This window comes from Anas acuta, chromosome 11 (genome assembly GCF_963932015.1).
Source record: "Anas acuta chromosome 11, bAnaAcu1.1, whole genome shotgun sequence".
NCBI lineage: Eukaryota > Metazoa > Chordata > Aves > Anseriformes > Anatidae > Anas > Anas acuta.
In genome coordinates, this window is record NC_088989.1 from 7,848,389 (window position 1) to 7,864,642 (window position 16,254).

Genomic DNA, 16,254 nt, shown 5'->3' on the forward strand with positions numbered 1-16,254 from the left:
GGCACTGGGAAAGCCTCAGCTGGGGTGGGCACCAGGCTGGGAGCAAAAAAGCACCGAGGAAAACCCAAATTTGTAGCTCCGCTCCCCGTCAGGCAGAGCAGAGCTAGAGAAACAGCTTGACTCCGCTCTGGAACAGGCTCCCCCTTTTTTTTTTTTTTTCCTTTTTTTTTTTTTTTAACATGAAATATTTATTGGGTGAAAACACAGCCCACTTCCACCTGCCACCTTTCAAAATAGTGAGCCCTGCTCAGTTTTTTGAATGAAGCCGTGTGGGCGCAGCCTTCGGGAGCTGAGCCCTGGCGGCGCACCACCAGCACGCCGAGGTGCCGCCCTGCAGCAGCGGGGACGGCCGCGCTCCTCGGAGTTTCCCCGTCAGCAGCAGCGACCCTGCAGCCCGTGACAGCTTTTCGCATGGCCTCAGACCCCAGCGAAGCAGCTCAGGGACTCCGTAACAGCCCTGAGGCTCTGCCAGGCCTGACCGCGTGTCCTAAGAGAGGCAGCATTAGGCAGATCGTTTCTTTTAGGGAGTTTGGACCCAAATGAGCGTTGAGTTACAAACTTTGGTGTGAAGAACTCGTGCACGAGCAAAGCTGTAAGACAGGATTTAACCTCCCAGTCCTGCAGCATGAAGGCAAGAGAAGGAGCCTGGTGCACCCCCAGCCCCCCTGCAGATGGTTACGTGGTGCTGGCAGCCCAACCCCATCCCCTGCGGGTGCTGCACCGGGAGCACCAAGTGCCCTCTTGGTTAAATCCTGCAGGAATCACCCCAAACGGTCTGGTACTGCCTGAACAACACAAATCTGGGTTTAAAACCCCCTCAGCCACGTGATATCCTTTGGATGGGGTTCAGGCTCTTGTACTACACCTCGGGCAGCTTCTGAAAGGGTTTGCTGGTGGCCGGGAGTGCTCTGGCAAACCCTGCCGAGGAGCCGCAAAGGTCTCCTCTGCTGAAGCTGCTGCCGGTTTCACTTCAACCCGCTGCTGCAGTGGAACGAGCTCCAACAGTCAAAGGACTTCCTGCCAGTACAACTGCACCTAGATGAAGGATCTGCCAGTACAGTTATGTCAATCAGTTTGGGGAAAAGAGGAAAATTTCATTCCTCTGCCAGCAAAATTTTAAATGATAGATCAGGCCAAAACTTCTCTCATATTTACAGGGAAGTCCAGCGAAAATATCCTTTTTTTGACAGACTTACTTAAAGCATGTGGCATGGAGACTGAAAATGCTATCAACTATTTGACTGACAAGTGTCAGCAGCTGTTCATCCAATTTGTTTTATATCTCAGCAACTAACAGATTCTTTCCCCTCTGCTGTAAAGCATGTCTCCTGGCCCATAGGCATCTTAGAAATTGCTTTTCTGCCTCTCTGGTGACCAAAACGTCAAAAATATTAGGAGACAATTTGGTTTCAGAAGCATAAATAGGCATGCAGCAAAGCAAAGATGATTTTGTCAGTGTTCAGTCTGTGTTCTTTTTTAAAAAAAAAAAAAAAAGTCACGGCAAACCTAAGGCAAAAATTACTCCTCGAAGCTTTAAAAGAAGAAGCTAAAGCAAACAAAGCCCCCAGTAAACCAGCACAGGTTAAACCAGCAGCTACCAAGGGAAAAGGGCTGGTATAGCGGCCAACCAAAACACAGCTGAGCCGTATCTCACCCTCTGCACTTTGTGAAGTTCAAGACTCTGCACCAGCACCACCGCCACCAGTTTTTATTGTAAAAAATGCTCCGTGGTGTCAGGAGGCAACAGAGCCTCCACCATGCCAAGCTGAGGCCAGCTAAACCATTCACAAAAACCAGCCTTCCTCCTCTTCACCCTGCAATGCCTCCAGAAACTGTTTGGTACCTGACTGCGTGTGATTTAAGCTACAAATCCTGCAGGTGCCAACAGCTCTGAACTTGTTTGGCTCGGAAGCCTGAGCGACACCTCTCTCCGGTGAGCTGCGTCCAGCGGCATTTCCTCTGGTCGAGCACATTCGGGCTCCCGAGCTGAAGGCGCTAAGTGGCATTTTGCTCAGCCTCCCCAGAAGATACATATTCCGTTTCAAGTTGTAAATCTGCATTTGTTGTAACTATGCAAAATATGGGAGAAAAAAAGTGCAGAGATTATATGCAATCTGCCAGCAGAGTTGTGTGCCATGAGGAAAATGCCTCACAGGTCAAAACAAAGAAAAACACTGAGCAACAAATTAGTTGCAGGCAGTAGCTAATATGGAGATCAAAAGATTAAAATCAACATGCAACGATGAAATCACTGGAATAATAGGAGCACTTAAGAAGATTAAGTCAATAACAGAGTCCAGTAGTACAAAAATAAGATTTTGATTATACCGTAAAATTTGATATTGGGAGAGCAAAAGCAATTACAACCACGACATGCGTCGCTCTCCCCGCCTTAGACCATCTTGGCTCATTTCCTATGCAAGGAATACAGTTGTTGAAATAAACAGAAATGTTATGACTCGAGCGCTCGCTTCAAAAACAAACCAGGTGGTCAGATCAGCCTGGGGACTGACAAGACGGGGTCTGCAAAGCGAGGACTTGTTGCCGATCCCGGAGGATGCGACAGCTGGGGGGAACAAAGGCCGCACCGTTTAGGAGCGCTTTCGGCAGAGAGGGGGCTCCGAAAGCAGCTGATGTCGGGGCCTGTCACCGGCTTTCAGCTGGACAGGAGAGCCTGGGGGAAGGAAGGAAGGAGGAGAGAAGGAGCTCGGAGGCTTGAAGTGAACAGGGCTGGGAATGCCGATGAGATATTGAGCCTGGTATTTCTTCCTATCCCGCTGAACCAGCGAGGACTGAGGGGTTGGTCCCGTGACATGCTGGGGGCAGAGCAGTGGCACCCTGACCCTCTCTAGACCTTCCCATAAGGGTCAGGAACATGTCCCACAGCCCCCTTCCAGTGCCAGGGCTCATCCAGCCACACAGCCCAGTGGGCTAATGCTCACTGCCATGCATCCACCCTCACTAACACCAGCAGGGACAGATGAGGCAGTCCCTCGAAAGCATGCTGGCCACGGGACACCAGCCTCATCCACAGACCATGGGACCAAAGACATGTAGCTTCACCCAGAAGTGGCCACCTCCTCACCCGAGGGGTCTGAGGGCCCTCGGTGGGCACCACAAAGCTCTGCGTGCCTTCGGGAGGAGCCCGGGCAGCTCGCCGGCACCGCAGAGCTGACGACTCGCCTGGGTTTCTCTCTAAAGTGTTTTTTCAGCATCACTAACTCCAGCCCCACCCCCGTCCCCACCCCAAAATCACAAGCTAGGCTCATAATTAAATCAAATAAATAAATTATCAGCTATTTTTATAGAATTTGTGGGTGTTCTTGAACATTCAGGGAATACTTGGGTCGCGCATGGAAGTTTTTTTCCTGCAAGAACTAGGTCTGGCTTTTTAGTTTGGGCTCTGATCGTTGGGAGGATTTTTTAGTGGTTCTTTCAGATCGCATCTTCTGGGGCTGAAATCATAAAAATACAAAATAAAATGAAAAAATTAAAAAGGGATTCTTGCATTGAGGGGCTCTGGTTTGTCCTGAGGGAAGGAGGTGACGTGCTGCCGTCCACTGCTCCCCCCGGTACCTTGCAGACCGCCGCGGAGTCCTGCTCTGCAGAGAACAAGGATGTCTACAAAAATGATGTCCTTCAAGCAAAGATAAATGCAAACACCGAACAATATGAGCCGTGGCATAGCCAGAAAAATGGCAAAACACTGAGTGGGGAGTTGTAAAATGACTGGGAATGGCAAATGGTATTGGCTTTGGAAAGGTTCTTCCTCCATTTGATTTTTTTCACGGAAAAAGCACATACTTTTGGAAATGAGACGTTTTTCTAACTCATTAAGAAGAGAATAATTCAAAACACGTGGGGTTTGTCCCACTTATTTTTTTTGGCCATCCTTCTTTCAAGCAAAAAAGGGAAGGAATGGGAACGCAAAACTGAAGTGGGCTTCTACCCATTTTCACTGCTTTTTGCTCCTTTTTCTGAAATGTTTTCAGTAGGAAAGTGCGAACAAGGCCATCCCCCCATTATATTCTCCTTCTCTACTTCCTCCCACCTTTTCTCCTAAATAGAAAATAAGGGGGAAAAGAAAAAAAAGAAAAAAACACACAACAAAACCAGAAAAACTTGAGAGCTCCCACTCTTTCAAAACGAAGAAGTACACCACCTCAAACCAGGAAGAAGGGACATCTCTCGGGTTTGGTTTTCAGCAACGAAACACCGCATTGCTCCATCGCTGCGATGCAAAGACTGGCTGCTTCCAACAGCGAGGCAGGAGAACTGCAGCCGCCCCTTCAGCATTTTCTCACTTGCCTTGGTGGCCGAGGGGCTTTGGGTAAGATGAGGACCCTGCTGAATCTTGAATACTCCCAGACCAGAGCGGTCCAGCAGCAGGACCTGGTCTCTCTGGTGAGGTTGCCATGCCTCGCAGGCAGGCAGCGCCTTGGGGGCACAAAGCCCGGTGGGGACGGAGCCATCCGCTGCCATTCCTGTTGACAGGCAAACCAGAATAGGCTCTGGCTCACTTTCTCCGAGCTGCGGAAGGAAGAATGAGCAGAGAAAAGAGTTCATTCAATTGCTTCTGTTTGGCAGCTCTGCAGGACTCTGCGTGCACAGAAAGGGACGTGGCAAGCAAGGAGGTGCCGTTTTTAGACTTACATAAACCAGCCTGCTTGCCATCGAGGCACTCCTCGGGCAGCTCGTGCCACAGACCCTTACCGGTTGCTCTGCAGTGCGGCTACATTTCAAACATTTCAGGCTCTTAAAATGAGACACGGGTTAAAAATGTTAGTGCTGCCCCTGCCATCACTGACAGAGTCACACAGCGGAGCCGTACAGGGACACTGGGCCACTGCGTGCCCAAAATCCCGCTGTGTTTGCTCCGGGCCCCATTCAGTGCTCCAAAACCTAGCTCCACAGTACAGTGCTTCAATACGCCAATTTTTATTTTTCTTAAAAAAATAATTAAAAAAAAATTATCTGCCTACGTCTACACAGTGATGTGTGCATGAGTCAGTGAACGGGCTGAAACAACAGTCTGCAGGGACTCGGCGCCTCTGCTCCAGCCCAGGTGGCCTCAGCCTGCAGCAGCATGGTGGTGGCAGCGGGGTCACCCCAGCGACCCAAGGATCCTATGGGGTCACCCCACCGACCTCAGAGCCCTATGGGATGGGAGGACAGCCCGGGAAGGCTGTGTGCTGCCCCTGCTACACAAGGTACTGCGGTTTCAAAGAGGAAGCAGGCAAAGAGGTGACAGCCTGCCTTACCCCAGATCTTCCTCTCACAGTTTCCCCATTCGTTGCTCACCGTTTTGTCCAAAAAGAGCGTTTCTGAGGGCTGCAAACTGAGCTGCAGAGACACACCTCGGGCTGCCCAAGTCGCCGCCTTGCTCCAAGCCAGCCCTTGGTCATGGGGCCAGAGATCAGGAAGCACCACGACCCCACTCCTGAAGCCGCCCCTGGCTTGTAGAGGCAGCCCCATCCTGACTGCCTGGGTTCACCCGCTTGCCCCTCAACCTCTGCTATTAAAAAAAAAAAAATGTATTTTATATACACACATGGATATACAAAAGAAAGCAGCACAGAAATCAAAGCCACCATTTCGGAGGGAGGGAGACTGCAGCGTAACGCTAACAACTTTCGGCAGCTTCCACTGGGGAGTTTAAGCAGCTGCCACGTTAAATAACCAGGAGGAGCCCAAAGTTATCTCCCGGCGCCCCACAGCCGCCCAGTGCCCCCTACACGGGCCGGGGGGACCCGGGGATATGGGGACCCGTGCGGGACGGGGATTTCGTTGAGCACCGGGGGGATGCCCAGCTCCCAGCCGCCCCGTCGGGGCTGGTGGCAGGGGGCAGAGGGTCCGGGCCCCCGCCCCACAGCCCCAAACCCCCACCCCGGGCTGCGGCACGGACCCCGGGAGCCCCCCGGCTCGGGGGTCCGGTTATCGGGGCCCAGAGGGGGAATCCCGGCCGGTTTTCGATGTCAGCGCCCCGGGAGGATTTGGGGCTGGGGTCGCCGGGTGCGCCTTGTGCCCAAGGTGGAGGTGGGCGCTGGGGTAAAAAAATGGGGGGAGGAAACGCGGGGGGCGCAAGGGATCGGGGAGTCCTGTCGGGACGGGCACCGGGACTCGTTTTTTGGGGGGAAAAAATGAAGAAAAACCTGCAGAAGTGATTACGGGTGCGCTGCGAGCGGCTCTGCGGCACGGTGCTGCCAGGAAAAAGCGGCCCTGGGAGCATCTCCCTGCCGCAAATGCCGGGGGGGGGAAGCTGGGGGGCGAAGGCTTCCAGCCCAATCCCCCCAAAACCTCCCAGAGCCCCATCCCGAAGCTCCCAGGGCAGTGCTGCGGCTGGGGCAGCCGTCCCAAACCCAGTCATTTCCACCACGCTTGCCGGCACAGCACAAGCGGGATCGCTAGAGACAGCCCCCAGCTGTGCCCAAACCTGCGATTTCAATTAAAACCTGAGCACCGCCGGGCGGCTCGGAGCCGCCAGCCCAAAGCACGGATGCACCCGGGCACGGGGGGGTTCCCTGCGGGGCCGTGGGAAGGAGGAGGCCCTGGGGCTGCTGCTGGGGGGTCCCCCCCGAGGATTCTCGCCCCTCCCGGAGGTCTGCAAGACCCCCCTGGTCCGGGCCAGAAAGCAGCCGGGCCAAGCATCGGCAGCCCGGGCAGGGCGAGGGCGGCGCGGGGATGCTGGCAGCGAGCTCCCGGCCCCGGCTCCGCAGCCCTCTTTTATCCCGCCCGAAATCATCTCGTTTACAGAAAATATTTGTTTGCACTATTAGTTGGTACTGGAGTTAATTACTCAACGTGTGAGCGGGGAGTAATATGGATAAAAGCAGCCCCAGTGTTTATTGTGTGGGTGAGCTGTTGAGCGGTGCTTGAATAAACTGCAATTAGGGTTAGATAGAGATTAATTAACATGTGAGTGGCAAGGTGTAAAATAGTTCCCAACCCTCCACTCAGTATAATCTGCAGGCGAGGAAAAAGAAGTTTGTGGAGGCTAATTAAATACTTTGCTAAAGCCGGCGAGCCCCGGGAGCGAGCGGGGAGCCCAGCCGCCGCCTGCCCGCTGCCCGGCTCGGCACGGCTCGGCTCGGCACGGCTCGGCCGGGCTCTCCGGCAGCCAACCCCCGGGTGTGCTTCGTGCCGGTGCGCTCGGCATCGCCTCCCCTCCAGCTCCCCAAAAGCGGGGGGGGTTCCCTCGCTGCCCCGCCGGGAGGTTGGCGAGGGCCGGGGGTCCCCCTCCCCGGAGCCCACCTGCGGTGGGAGCGCGGCGCAGAAGAGGGGGGGGGGGGCTGCTCCCTCCTCCTCCTCCGTGGCTCCCCCAAATTCCCAAATTAGTTTCGGCAGCGTGTTGTGGTTCGCAGGTGACAAAGCCTGCCTGCAAACAGCCGCCGGCGAGCTGCCCCGGCGGGGAGAGGAGGCGCGGCTTTGTCAGCGCCGCACAAAACCGCCGAATTCCTCCAAACTTTTCTTAGGCGTGCTAGGGAGGCGGAAAAAAAATAAAATAATAATATATCGGGGCCTTTTCATTGCTTGCTTTACCTCTGGCCAGGCTCAATCTTAAACCCTCCGCTCCCCCGCCTCCCCCGGCTAATCCTCCCCTTTATTTTAGGGACGCACAAAACCAGGTTCACGCAGCGCTATAGTGGCTCCGAGTGAAAGGAGCGAGCGCCCTGAATCGCCGGGGAAAATTGCTCGGGGTGAATGGGGCCAGGAGAGGGGCGGCGGCCGGGCCCCCCCAAAACCCAGGTGGGCACGGGGCTCCCCCAATTACCGCGTCCCCGCAGCTGAGCTGCCTGCGAAGCCTCCCCTCCCGCACCAAGTCGTTTTAATTAGAGGCAGGCAGGGGAGAAACCCCGGCACCCGGGCGCGATAATGCGGAGCCTCCTGTTTGGAGAAGGGGGGGGGAGCCGGAGGGGGGCACGAAAAGGATGAAAAGGGGACGGGAGATGGGGAGAGCCGCCCGCCCGCACGGCCGGAGGAGCGGGCAGCTCGCGGGGTGACAAGCCGCAAAACTCCCGATCGCAGCGCTCGGCTGCCTTTTTTTTTTTTTCTCCCCATTTTCTTTCCTTTTTTTTTTTTTTTTTTTTTTTCCAAGAAAACCCAGCCCCGGACTCGACTCCCTCCGCGTTTATTTAAGGCTAATCACCAGCTACCCTGCGAGGGGAGGGGGGTGGAATTAAACTTAGTTTAATTAACATTAATACACTGTCCTAATTAATGGGTTGGCTATTAATTTATACATGCTGGGGAGGCTCGCAGATAAGTGACAATTTATTAATTATCTTCCAGCTCGGTTGCAACGGAGCTGATTGCAGATGGGTTGCCAAAATAACTCGAGCATGGTTGCGTGGTAGTTGCTTTAGGAAAAAAAAAAATCATTCTCCCCCTTCTTAAAAAAAAAAAATAAAAAATCCTCACGCTCACTCCGAGTGGCTCTTCTAACCCCAGCAAGAACTGGAGCACTCTTTTCCACCCAACTTGTGAATCGCACTTGCCTTCTAATTTGCCACATGCAAAACGATTCCTCTGCTTTGCAAGTTGCTTTTTAAGAAGGGAGAGAGAGAGAGGGAAAAAAAGAAGAAAAAAAAAAAACAGCTCGCACACGAGCGATTTGTGCGTCTTAAACTGGAAGGAAATTGTGCGTGGAGGGGGCGGGGGGGGGCTCTTCTTCCTCTCCCTGCCCCAGCCCACCGCGCTCCAGCCCGGCGCCGGGGCTCGGGGAAGCTCCATGGTGGCATCCCCGTGTCATTCTGCTCCGAGTGACTTCATGTGATGTCAGCCTTAAATGTACGAGACGGGGAGCTGGCGCTCGGGAAGATGTTTGCCGTCAAAATGTGACTGTGGCCGCAGCGCGCTGCTCGGATGCGTCTCGCCGGCGCTAGCCACGGCTAGGTAGGTGAGTGGCCACCGGTCCCGCGGCGACCCCCTGCCCCTCGCCGTGCCCCCCGCCCCGGCGTCTCCCGCAGCCATCGGCGGGGCTGGGCAGGGTGGCAATGCCTGGGGGAGGGTTTTCTTTTCTTTTTTTTTTTTTTTTTCCCTTTCCTTTCCTTCCCCCCCCCCCTTTTTTTTTTTTTCTTTTAAATACTAACAAGGTCTAGCTCGCATGTTACTTTAGCGCGTTCCGCTTAATGAGCAGTAATCTGGTACCCTACGTGCCATTGTTCTGGGATATGTTCATTTGAATGTAAATAGGGAGGGGGTGCCGGTGGGGGGGGGGGGGCGGGAGAGGAGGGGGGGGAAGAACAAGGTGCTTATTAAATTGATTTGTCTCCTGGCTTTTCTGGAATGCAGAGCCGAGCGCAGGAGCGAGCGGCTGCTCACCCCGAGTCCCCGGGCGGCGCAGCGCCATGGCGAGCTCGGGGTCGCTGGAGACGGTCATGCCTTCCTCCTGCCCCCGGCACGACGGCAGGGCCGCCGCCGCTAACCCCTCCAAGAGCCTGGCCTTCTCCATCGAGCGGATCATGGCCAAGACGTCGGAACCCAAGCCGGCCTTCGAGCAGAGGCAAGGCGGCCCGGGGCCGGAGCCGGAGCCGGGCAAGAAGCCGCTGAGCCTGTGCTCGCCCCTGCCCTGCGTGATCCCCATCCCGCCGCTGGGCTACGAGGTGCCCTCCAAGACTCTCCTCAACTACTCGGAGCTGTGGAAGAGCAGCCTGCGGGGCGGCGGGGGGCTCTGCAAAGCCAACTGCGGCGTGTGCTGCAAGGCAGAGCTCGCCCTGGGCCAGCCCAGCGGCCGGCTCATCAAGCCGCAGGTCATCCACCAGGCGGGGGCCGTGCCGGCCGCCCCCCGCTCCCTTTACTACTTCAATTACCTGGACGCCGCGTACCACCCGGCCGACCTGCTGCACGGACAGCTCTTCCCCGCCGGCCTGCTGGGCGCCCCGCCGCCGGGGGGGCTCTCCGCTCACCAGAAGCTTTTCCTGCTGGAAAACGCCAAGCTGGCGGGGCTGGCGGCCGAGAAGCTGCCGCCGCCGCCTCCCCCCCTGGCGCACAAGGAGAGGCTGCCCGGCCACCTGGACCAGGTGATGAAGGAGGCGGCGGAGCGCGGGGGCCCCCCCAAAGGCCACGCCAAGCTGGGAGGCGGCGGGGCGGCGGAGGGCAAGCCCAAGAACTTCACCTGCGAGGTCTGCGGCAAGGTAAAAAGAGGGTTGAAAAGGGTTCCCGGGGGGAGACGAGGCTCTGAGGAGAGGGATACGGGGAGGTGGGAGAGGTGTGTCCCCCCCCCCAGGTCCTAACCTGGCCGTGCCCGCGCTTCCCGCAGGTGTTCAACGCGCACTACAACCTCACCCGCCACATGCCGGTGCACACGGGGGCCAGGCCGTTCGTCTGCAAGGTGTGCGGGAAGGGCTTCCGCCAGGCCAGCACCCTGTGCCGGCACAAAATCATCCACACGCAGGTAGGTGGGGGGCAGCCGGGCCGCGGGGGGGGCGGTTACCCCTCCCTCCCAACCCCCTGCACCCCTCCCCGCAGCCCCCTAACGGGCCTCTCGCCCCCCGGTGCAGGAGAAACCCCACAAGTGCAACCAGTGCGGGAAGGCGTTCAACAGGAGCTCCACGCTCAACACCCACATCCGCATCCACGCCGGCTACAAGCCCTTCGTCTGCGAGTTCTGCGGCAAGGGCTTCCACCAGAAAGGTGAGCCGGGCCGAGCCGAGCCGGGCCGGGCCGGGGTCGGGTCCCCTCGCCCAACCTTATGGGGACGAAGCGGGGCGAGCCCTGCCCGGCCGGGGGATGCGAGGGGCGCGGGCCGAGCCGCCGCCGCCGTTCCCAATTACTTTCTCCCCGAGCCCCGGGCCGCATCGCCAGGGCCCGCCGGCGGCTCGGCCCTATAAATGCTTTTTAAATGAGAGGTGCCGGGCCCCGGTCCTAATCCCGGGCCCTCCATTTGCCGCGGGTCACCGCGCCGCCCCTGCCCCTCATTTGTGCCGTGCCGGTTGCGCGCTGCCCCGCGGTGATGCGGAGCGGCTTTGACAGGGGGCCGGGGGGGGCTGGGGGCCGCTTCCTGCCGCCCCCCCCCTCACCTGTGTGCCCGGGCACCCTCGGGTAACCCCCTCGTCCCCCTCTCTCCTCTCCCGCAGGCAACTACAAGAACCACAAGCTGACCCACAGCGGCGAGAAGCAGTACAAGTGCACGATTTGCAACAAAGCCTTCCACCAGATCTATAACTTGACTTTCCACATGCACACCCACAACGACAAGAAGCCCTTCACGTGCGTCACTTGCGGGAAAGGATTTTGCAGAAACTTTGATTTAAAGAAGCACGTCCGAAAGTTGCACGACAGCGTCTCCAGCGCGCCGCCGCCGCCGCCCCGGGACCCTGCGCGCAGCGGGCAGAGCTAAGGGCCCCTCTCGGCCCCGCTCCCCGGGCCAGCACTATTTATCCGAGCCAGCCTTTTGCTTCTGTCTCTTCCCCAGCGAGCTCAGCCGCCGGCAGCCATCGGCCCCGGGCCGCAGCTGTACATACGAGGAGCCCCCCGAGCTGCAGGAGGGGCCGGCGCCAGGACAGCGCTCTTTATACGTGTCTGTAAATCTCCACTTTAAATGTACGCTCGAATAAGTGAGGAATATATCTATATATCTAACCTAGCCCGGGACAATAAACCGGCCCTTCGTAGGTGTCTCATTTCCCTCCTCGGCCCCGGCTCCAAGCCGGGAGCGGGCGGCACGGCGCTGCCCGGGCCCCCCAGGAGCGGCGGGGAGGGCCGGGGCGCCCCCCGAAGGGCCCGGAGCCCCCCCGAAGGGCCCGGCTCGTTCCGGCGTGTTTCGGCCGCTCCCGAGTGCCCGTCCTTCCCTGCATGCAGATGAAACGATCTCACGCTTGCTTTCCGAGTAATGACCCAAATTAAGAGAGAAAACACAGACCCTTCAAAGCGCATTACATTAATCTAATCACTCCCAGCAGGCCTCAGAAACTCTTTTTGATCAGAATATGGATAATCAAGCACTTGGATTACACTAAATATCCCCTTCTCGGCTCCCCCCTTCCCCTACCTTTAATATGCAAGTGTTTATTCCGGCCACGTCGTTAGGAACAATATTATCCTAGCGGAGAAACGAGACCGGGGTGGCCGGGAGCGTGCGTGCTGCTGGGGCCGGGCTTGCCAATGAAGAGGGGAAGGAGCGAGCCCCAAGTGCCCGGGGACGCCGTGCCGGGAGCTCACCTCTCCCCGCTTCGTTCCGCGGCAGGAGGCGAGGACAAGCGCAGCTCGCCGCCGAGCGCACGGACGGGAGCCGACCCCTCGCACCGCCTTTTGGGATTCGTTACCGGGCGGCGACGCTGGAGCCCAGAGAGCTTGGCTGGCCCCACAGACCACCGCGGGGCTTTCGTCCTTGCTCGGCTTTGGGATTTTGGCGGTGCCAAAAGTTAGAGTTTTGACGCTTCGGGGCCGGGTGAGGCGCGGGAAGCGATGCGCAGCGAGCCCGGCACCGTGGTACCGTTTGTTGGGGGGGGGAAAAAAAAAAAAAAAGAGATTTGGGGAGAGTTTCGGGTTAAAAAGGAATTAAAAAAAAATAAGCAAGCCCCGTCGCCGTAAGTCACCGCGGTTGGGGACCTGGGAGGGGGCTGATCCGTCCCCGAGGAAAGGGGCTGCAGCTCGACCCCAAGCAAAAAGCGGCCGCCGGGACGGAGCGGGGCGTGCGGGGGGCGGCAGCAGCGCCAGGGACCCCCGGGGTGTGCGGGAGGGTCCCGGGGACAGCGGGGTGTCCCCCGCCCCCGGGGCTGCGGGACGGGGCCGAAAGCCGAGGAAGAATGCGGTTTTCTTTTTTTTTTTTTTTTTCGGGGTTTTCGCTGGTGTTTGCGGAGCTGTCGGAGGGGCAGCGGGAGCCTCGGCGCAGCTCGGCGCGCTCCAAAGGGCAGCCCCGGCCGGTCCTGGGGGGGGGGTTTTGTCCCCTCGGCCCTCTCGGGGGCGGCGGGCAGAGCTCCCCGGGCCGACCGGGAGCGGAGGGGGGAGCCCTGCCCGCCCCCCGGCTCCCCGCACACACCCAGGCGGCGGATGGCGGGGGAGGGTGGCTCTGTCAGACACACACACACACACACACACACGCCAGAGACTCCAATTATCCTCTCCCTCACAAGATGTTTCTGCTGTCCACGACTGCTCACACTTCAGCACTCTTGCCAGCAAGCCTCACTGCGAGCACAAAACCCGCACGCAGCCCCTCTCCCGGCGCCGCAGCCGCGCACACGACAGATTGAGCCGTGCCGGTGCCTCGGGGGGGGCTCAGGGGGGGACGGGGGGCTCGGCACGGCTCGGCTCAGCCCGGCACGGCTCGGCCCGGCTCGCCCAGGTGCGTCCCGGCGGGGCCAGGCACGGCGCCGGGCACTGGGAAGCGACCAAGCCAAAGGCAGCTGCGTTGCCCTTTTCCCTGCACTCCGCTCTCCAAACGTCTGAGCAACCAGTTTGCTGCTAGAAACATGTTAATTGCCAACGGAGCTCATTAAGGCATGCACATGCAAAACACAGCGAGGGAGATTAAATGGACAAAAGCGCAATAATGAACTGTCAACAATCGAACCCATCTACACGACCAGGAGCACTCAAGAATGAGGCATTTAGAGGCAACAAAGGATTGTCTGGGACAGGAAGAAAGGACGACCTAGACTTTTGTTTAGTCAACACAATTGATTACAAATGAGAGATTAACAGGATAGCTTCAGAGTTTTTTTGAAGGAGGCAGAAGAGAAAAGTCCAATTAAGTGCACCGAATGTTAACTACATTGATTTCCACGGCCAGCCCTAGAGAAATTCTCATTAAACCATCCCTGGCGATCCCTTTTGGAAAGTAATTTGTCTCCCTGATGGAGCAGAGAAAGGGAGCCGTGTAAAGAGAAAGAAGCGCTAGTTCTTGGCACAATGAGCTTAGGAGACACACTGGAAAGAGCCAAAGGGGGAGTTAATGAGCATCTGACAAGCCGCTTGGACCCGGGCCTGGAGAGCAGCGCTGAAAAGATGGAATTGGCCAACAACTATTCTTTATATCAAACATAAAAAGGCCAATCTGAAACAGGGCTGCTCAAAGCTGGTGGGGAAGAAAAGAAAGGCCCCCGCCGGGGGGGTGGGGGGAAAGAGGGAGCGGAGCGCAGGGGCTCAACTGCCCCGCCGGGCCGGGACGGGCGCTGCGGTGTGCCCGTGTCCCCCTGCCGCCGAGCGGGGCTGCCCGGCCCCGCGGCCCCCCGGGGCTGTTTGCACAGCCCGGGGCTGTCCCGGCCCCGGCCCGGCTTGGGGACACCGAGGCGGCTGAGCCGGGCCGGGTTTTGGGGGAGTTTTCCCGTGGAAGAAGCGCAGCGGGGCCGGCTCCTGCCGGGGCACCGCGCCCCCGACCCTCCCGTGTAGACACGGCTGGCCCGGGGGCTCTTAAATCAGCTTAGAGCTCGTTAATAACAATTTTGGCTTAAGTCTGTATTGACTTAGCCTTAGGAATGGCTTAGCACTTTCGCTTAAGTCAACACGCCGGCTGAATTGACACATGCCTGCCCCAGCCCAGGTGCCCTCCTCCTCCTGCTTCCAGCCGCGCTCCCCGGGCTTGTCAGCCCCGTGGGTCGCCCACCGGGGTCCCCTGGGGAGTGTCACCCCCCCGTGTCGCCTCCCGGCCCTTTACATTGCACCCCCAGCCCCTGGCACCTCTCTGCTCCCTCCCGCACCTCCAGCTCTCCCCCCCGGTAGGGCCAGGACCAAAACGCCGTCAAAACGCGGATGAAGGGAGGGCAGGTCCCAGAGCCCAGCATGGGGATGACAAACCCGAACCGCCACAAAACTTGACTTCTCTTCTGCCAAGTTTTGTCAGGCGGAGGCGAAGGGCAGGGAGCAGGGGCTACAGCCCCAAATCTCGCCCGTTTGTCCCTCCAGGTTTCGGTTTGGGGATGCGCACCGAGCAGCCGAGCCCCGTCCCCAAGTCCCGCGAGGTGCCCGGCACCCTCCTGCCGCCTCCCTCCCCGGCGCCAGTTGCCAAGCTATTTCACAGAAATAGAAGCTTTCTGGTTTATAATCAGCCTCTTCCTTCTGATTCATTATGGTAATGAATTGAGATATTACCAACATTGGATTATCGCGTAACTGAATGAATCCAGCAAAAGCAAGCTGATTACAGAGGAAAACGCCAACCATACCCAGAAACTTAACAAAAAGAAACGTCCGAGAAATAGGGCAAAGCACCTCAAGCCGGTTCAGCTCACCCCAAACCCTGTTCCCAACTGATAGGGGGGGATGCGACCGTCTCGTTCACACACCGCCCCTTTCCCCTGCGGATTTACGGGTAGGTTTTCCACCTTCCCGGTTACTACTAGGAATGTTTCTCACGAGTCCAACTTCGCTTGCAAGTCCGTGGGGTTTGCAGCTCACGCCGCCAGCCCGAGCGCCCCAAAACGACCCCCGTGTCCCTCTACGGCCGCGTGAGGCTCTGTGCCTCCAGTGCGACCCCATCCCAAAAACAGAAAACGACAGAGGGCTGCTCTTCCCCCTCCTTCCTCCCTGCCACACAGCCTGGGGCTGTCCTCACGCCGAGAGCGCGACCTGCAGCAGCTCTGTCCCCGCAGCATCCCGGCCTCCGGCAGCTCCCGCCGGGCACCGCTCGGAGCACGGGGGACACCTGCAACATAAATGGGCAAAGAAATGCTAAGCTGGAAACCGAAATTACGTTTCCCAGCACCGCCGTGAGGCAGGTGCTAATTTACCGGGGCTTCAAGCTAGGTATTAGTCAAGGAGACTCTAATTTACTTACAGGACGGTGAAATTTTCTTTTTATTAATTTGCAATATATTTGTAAAATAATCTTACGGCAGCTGGCTCTGCTTGAATCTGTTTCAAAAGTGTGATGTAAATACCGTCTCACACTGTTCTGTAGCCTATTAGGGCTTTCTGGTAGGTGATACGACTGAGAGGAGAAAGAACACCACACATTTATTTTTAAGATCATCATCACTAGTGATAAAACTTATGGGAAGAAACGATCATACGTCCTATTTGTATGCAGTAATGACAAACGTATGCAAAGTAACTCAAACGAAAAAGATGTAGTTGGGAGGAAACATACACCGCAGATGCAGTTTAGGGCATTTTAAAGAGCCATTTCAACCATGTTTCTAAGAAGTAGTAAATTCCCAAATTAAATGACCCTATTTACTGCAAAGACAAAGAGCTCACCCAGCAGGAGAATTCCCCAAATAACCTTTCTTCCCCCCTTCTCCCTACCTATATTTCCTTTGCAAGGGCTTAAGATTTCTCTCTATCCATATCTTGCTAGTAATCACATATTTGGAG

At 57.3% G+C, this 16,254-nt stretch overlaps 2 protein-coding genes across 6 annotated transcripts in view; one reads left to right on the top strand and one right to left on the bottom strand.

Moving 5' to 3' along the window:
• Window positions 1–1,480: 1,480 nt before the first annotated feature.
• Window positions 1,481–16,254, bottom strand: part of CEP15 (centrosomal protein 15) — a 28,838-nt gene continuing 14,064 nt past the window's right edge. For 2 of the 3 annotated variants that reach the window (XM_068694003.1, XM_068694004.1), the window contains exons 4-5: window positions 4,163–4,530; window positions 1,481–3,597 (exon numbers count right to left, since the gene is read on the bottom strand). In XM_068694003.1, the coding sequence (XP_068550104.1) occupies window positions 3,462–3,597; window positions 4,163–4,530 (504 nt within the window). In that variant the 3' untranslated portion in view covers window positions 1,481–3,461. Of the gene's footprint in view, window positions 3,603–4,162; window positions 4,531–16,254 lie in introns of all 3 variants that reach the window. The other variant, XM_068694006.1, reaches the window with a different exon arrangement.
• FEZF2 (FEZ family zinc finger 2) lies at window positions 8,333–12,833 on the top strand. Of its 3 annotated transcripts, none has more exons than XM_068694001.1 (5): window positions 8,333–8,896; window positions 9,292–10,133; window positions 10,259–10,393; window positions 10,500–10,632; window positions 11,076–12,833. In XM_068694001.1, the coding sequence occupies exons 2-5, from the start codon at window positions 9,348–9,350 to the stop codon at window positions 11,336–11,338; spliced, it is 1,317 nt and encodes a 438-aa protein (XP_068550102.1). In that variant the 5' UTR covers window positions 8,333–8,896; window positions 9,292–9,347; the 3' UTR covers window positions 11,339–12,833. The 3 variants fall into 3 exon arrangements, with proteins under 3 accessions (XP_068550102.1, XP_068550101.1, XP_068550103.1); XM_068694000.1 differs by having other exon boundaries at window positions 8,333–8,892; XM_068694002.1 differs by lacking the exon at window positions 8,333–8,896 and adding an exon at window positions 9,086–9,184.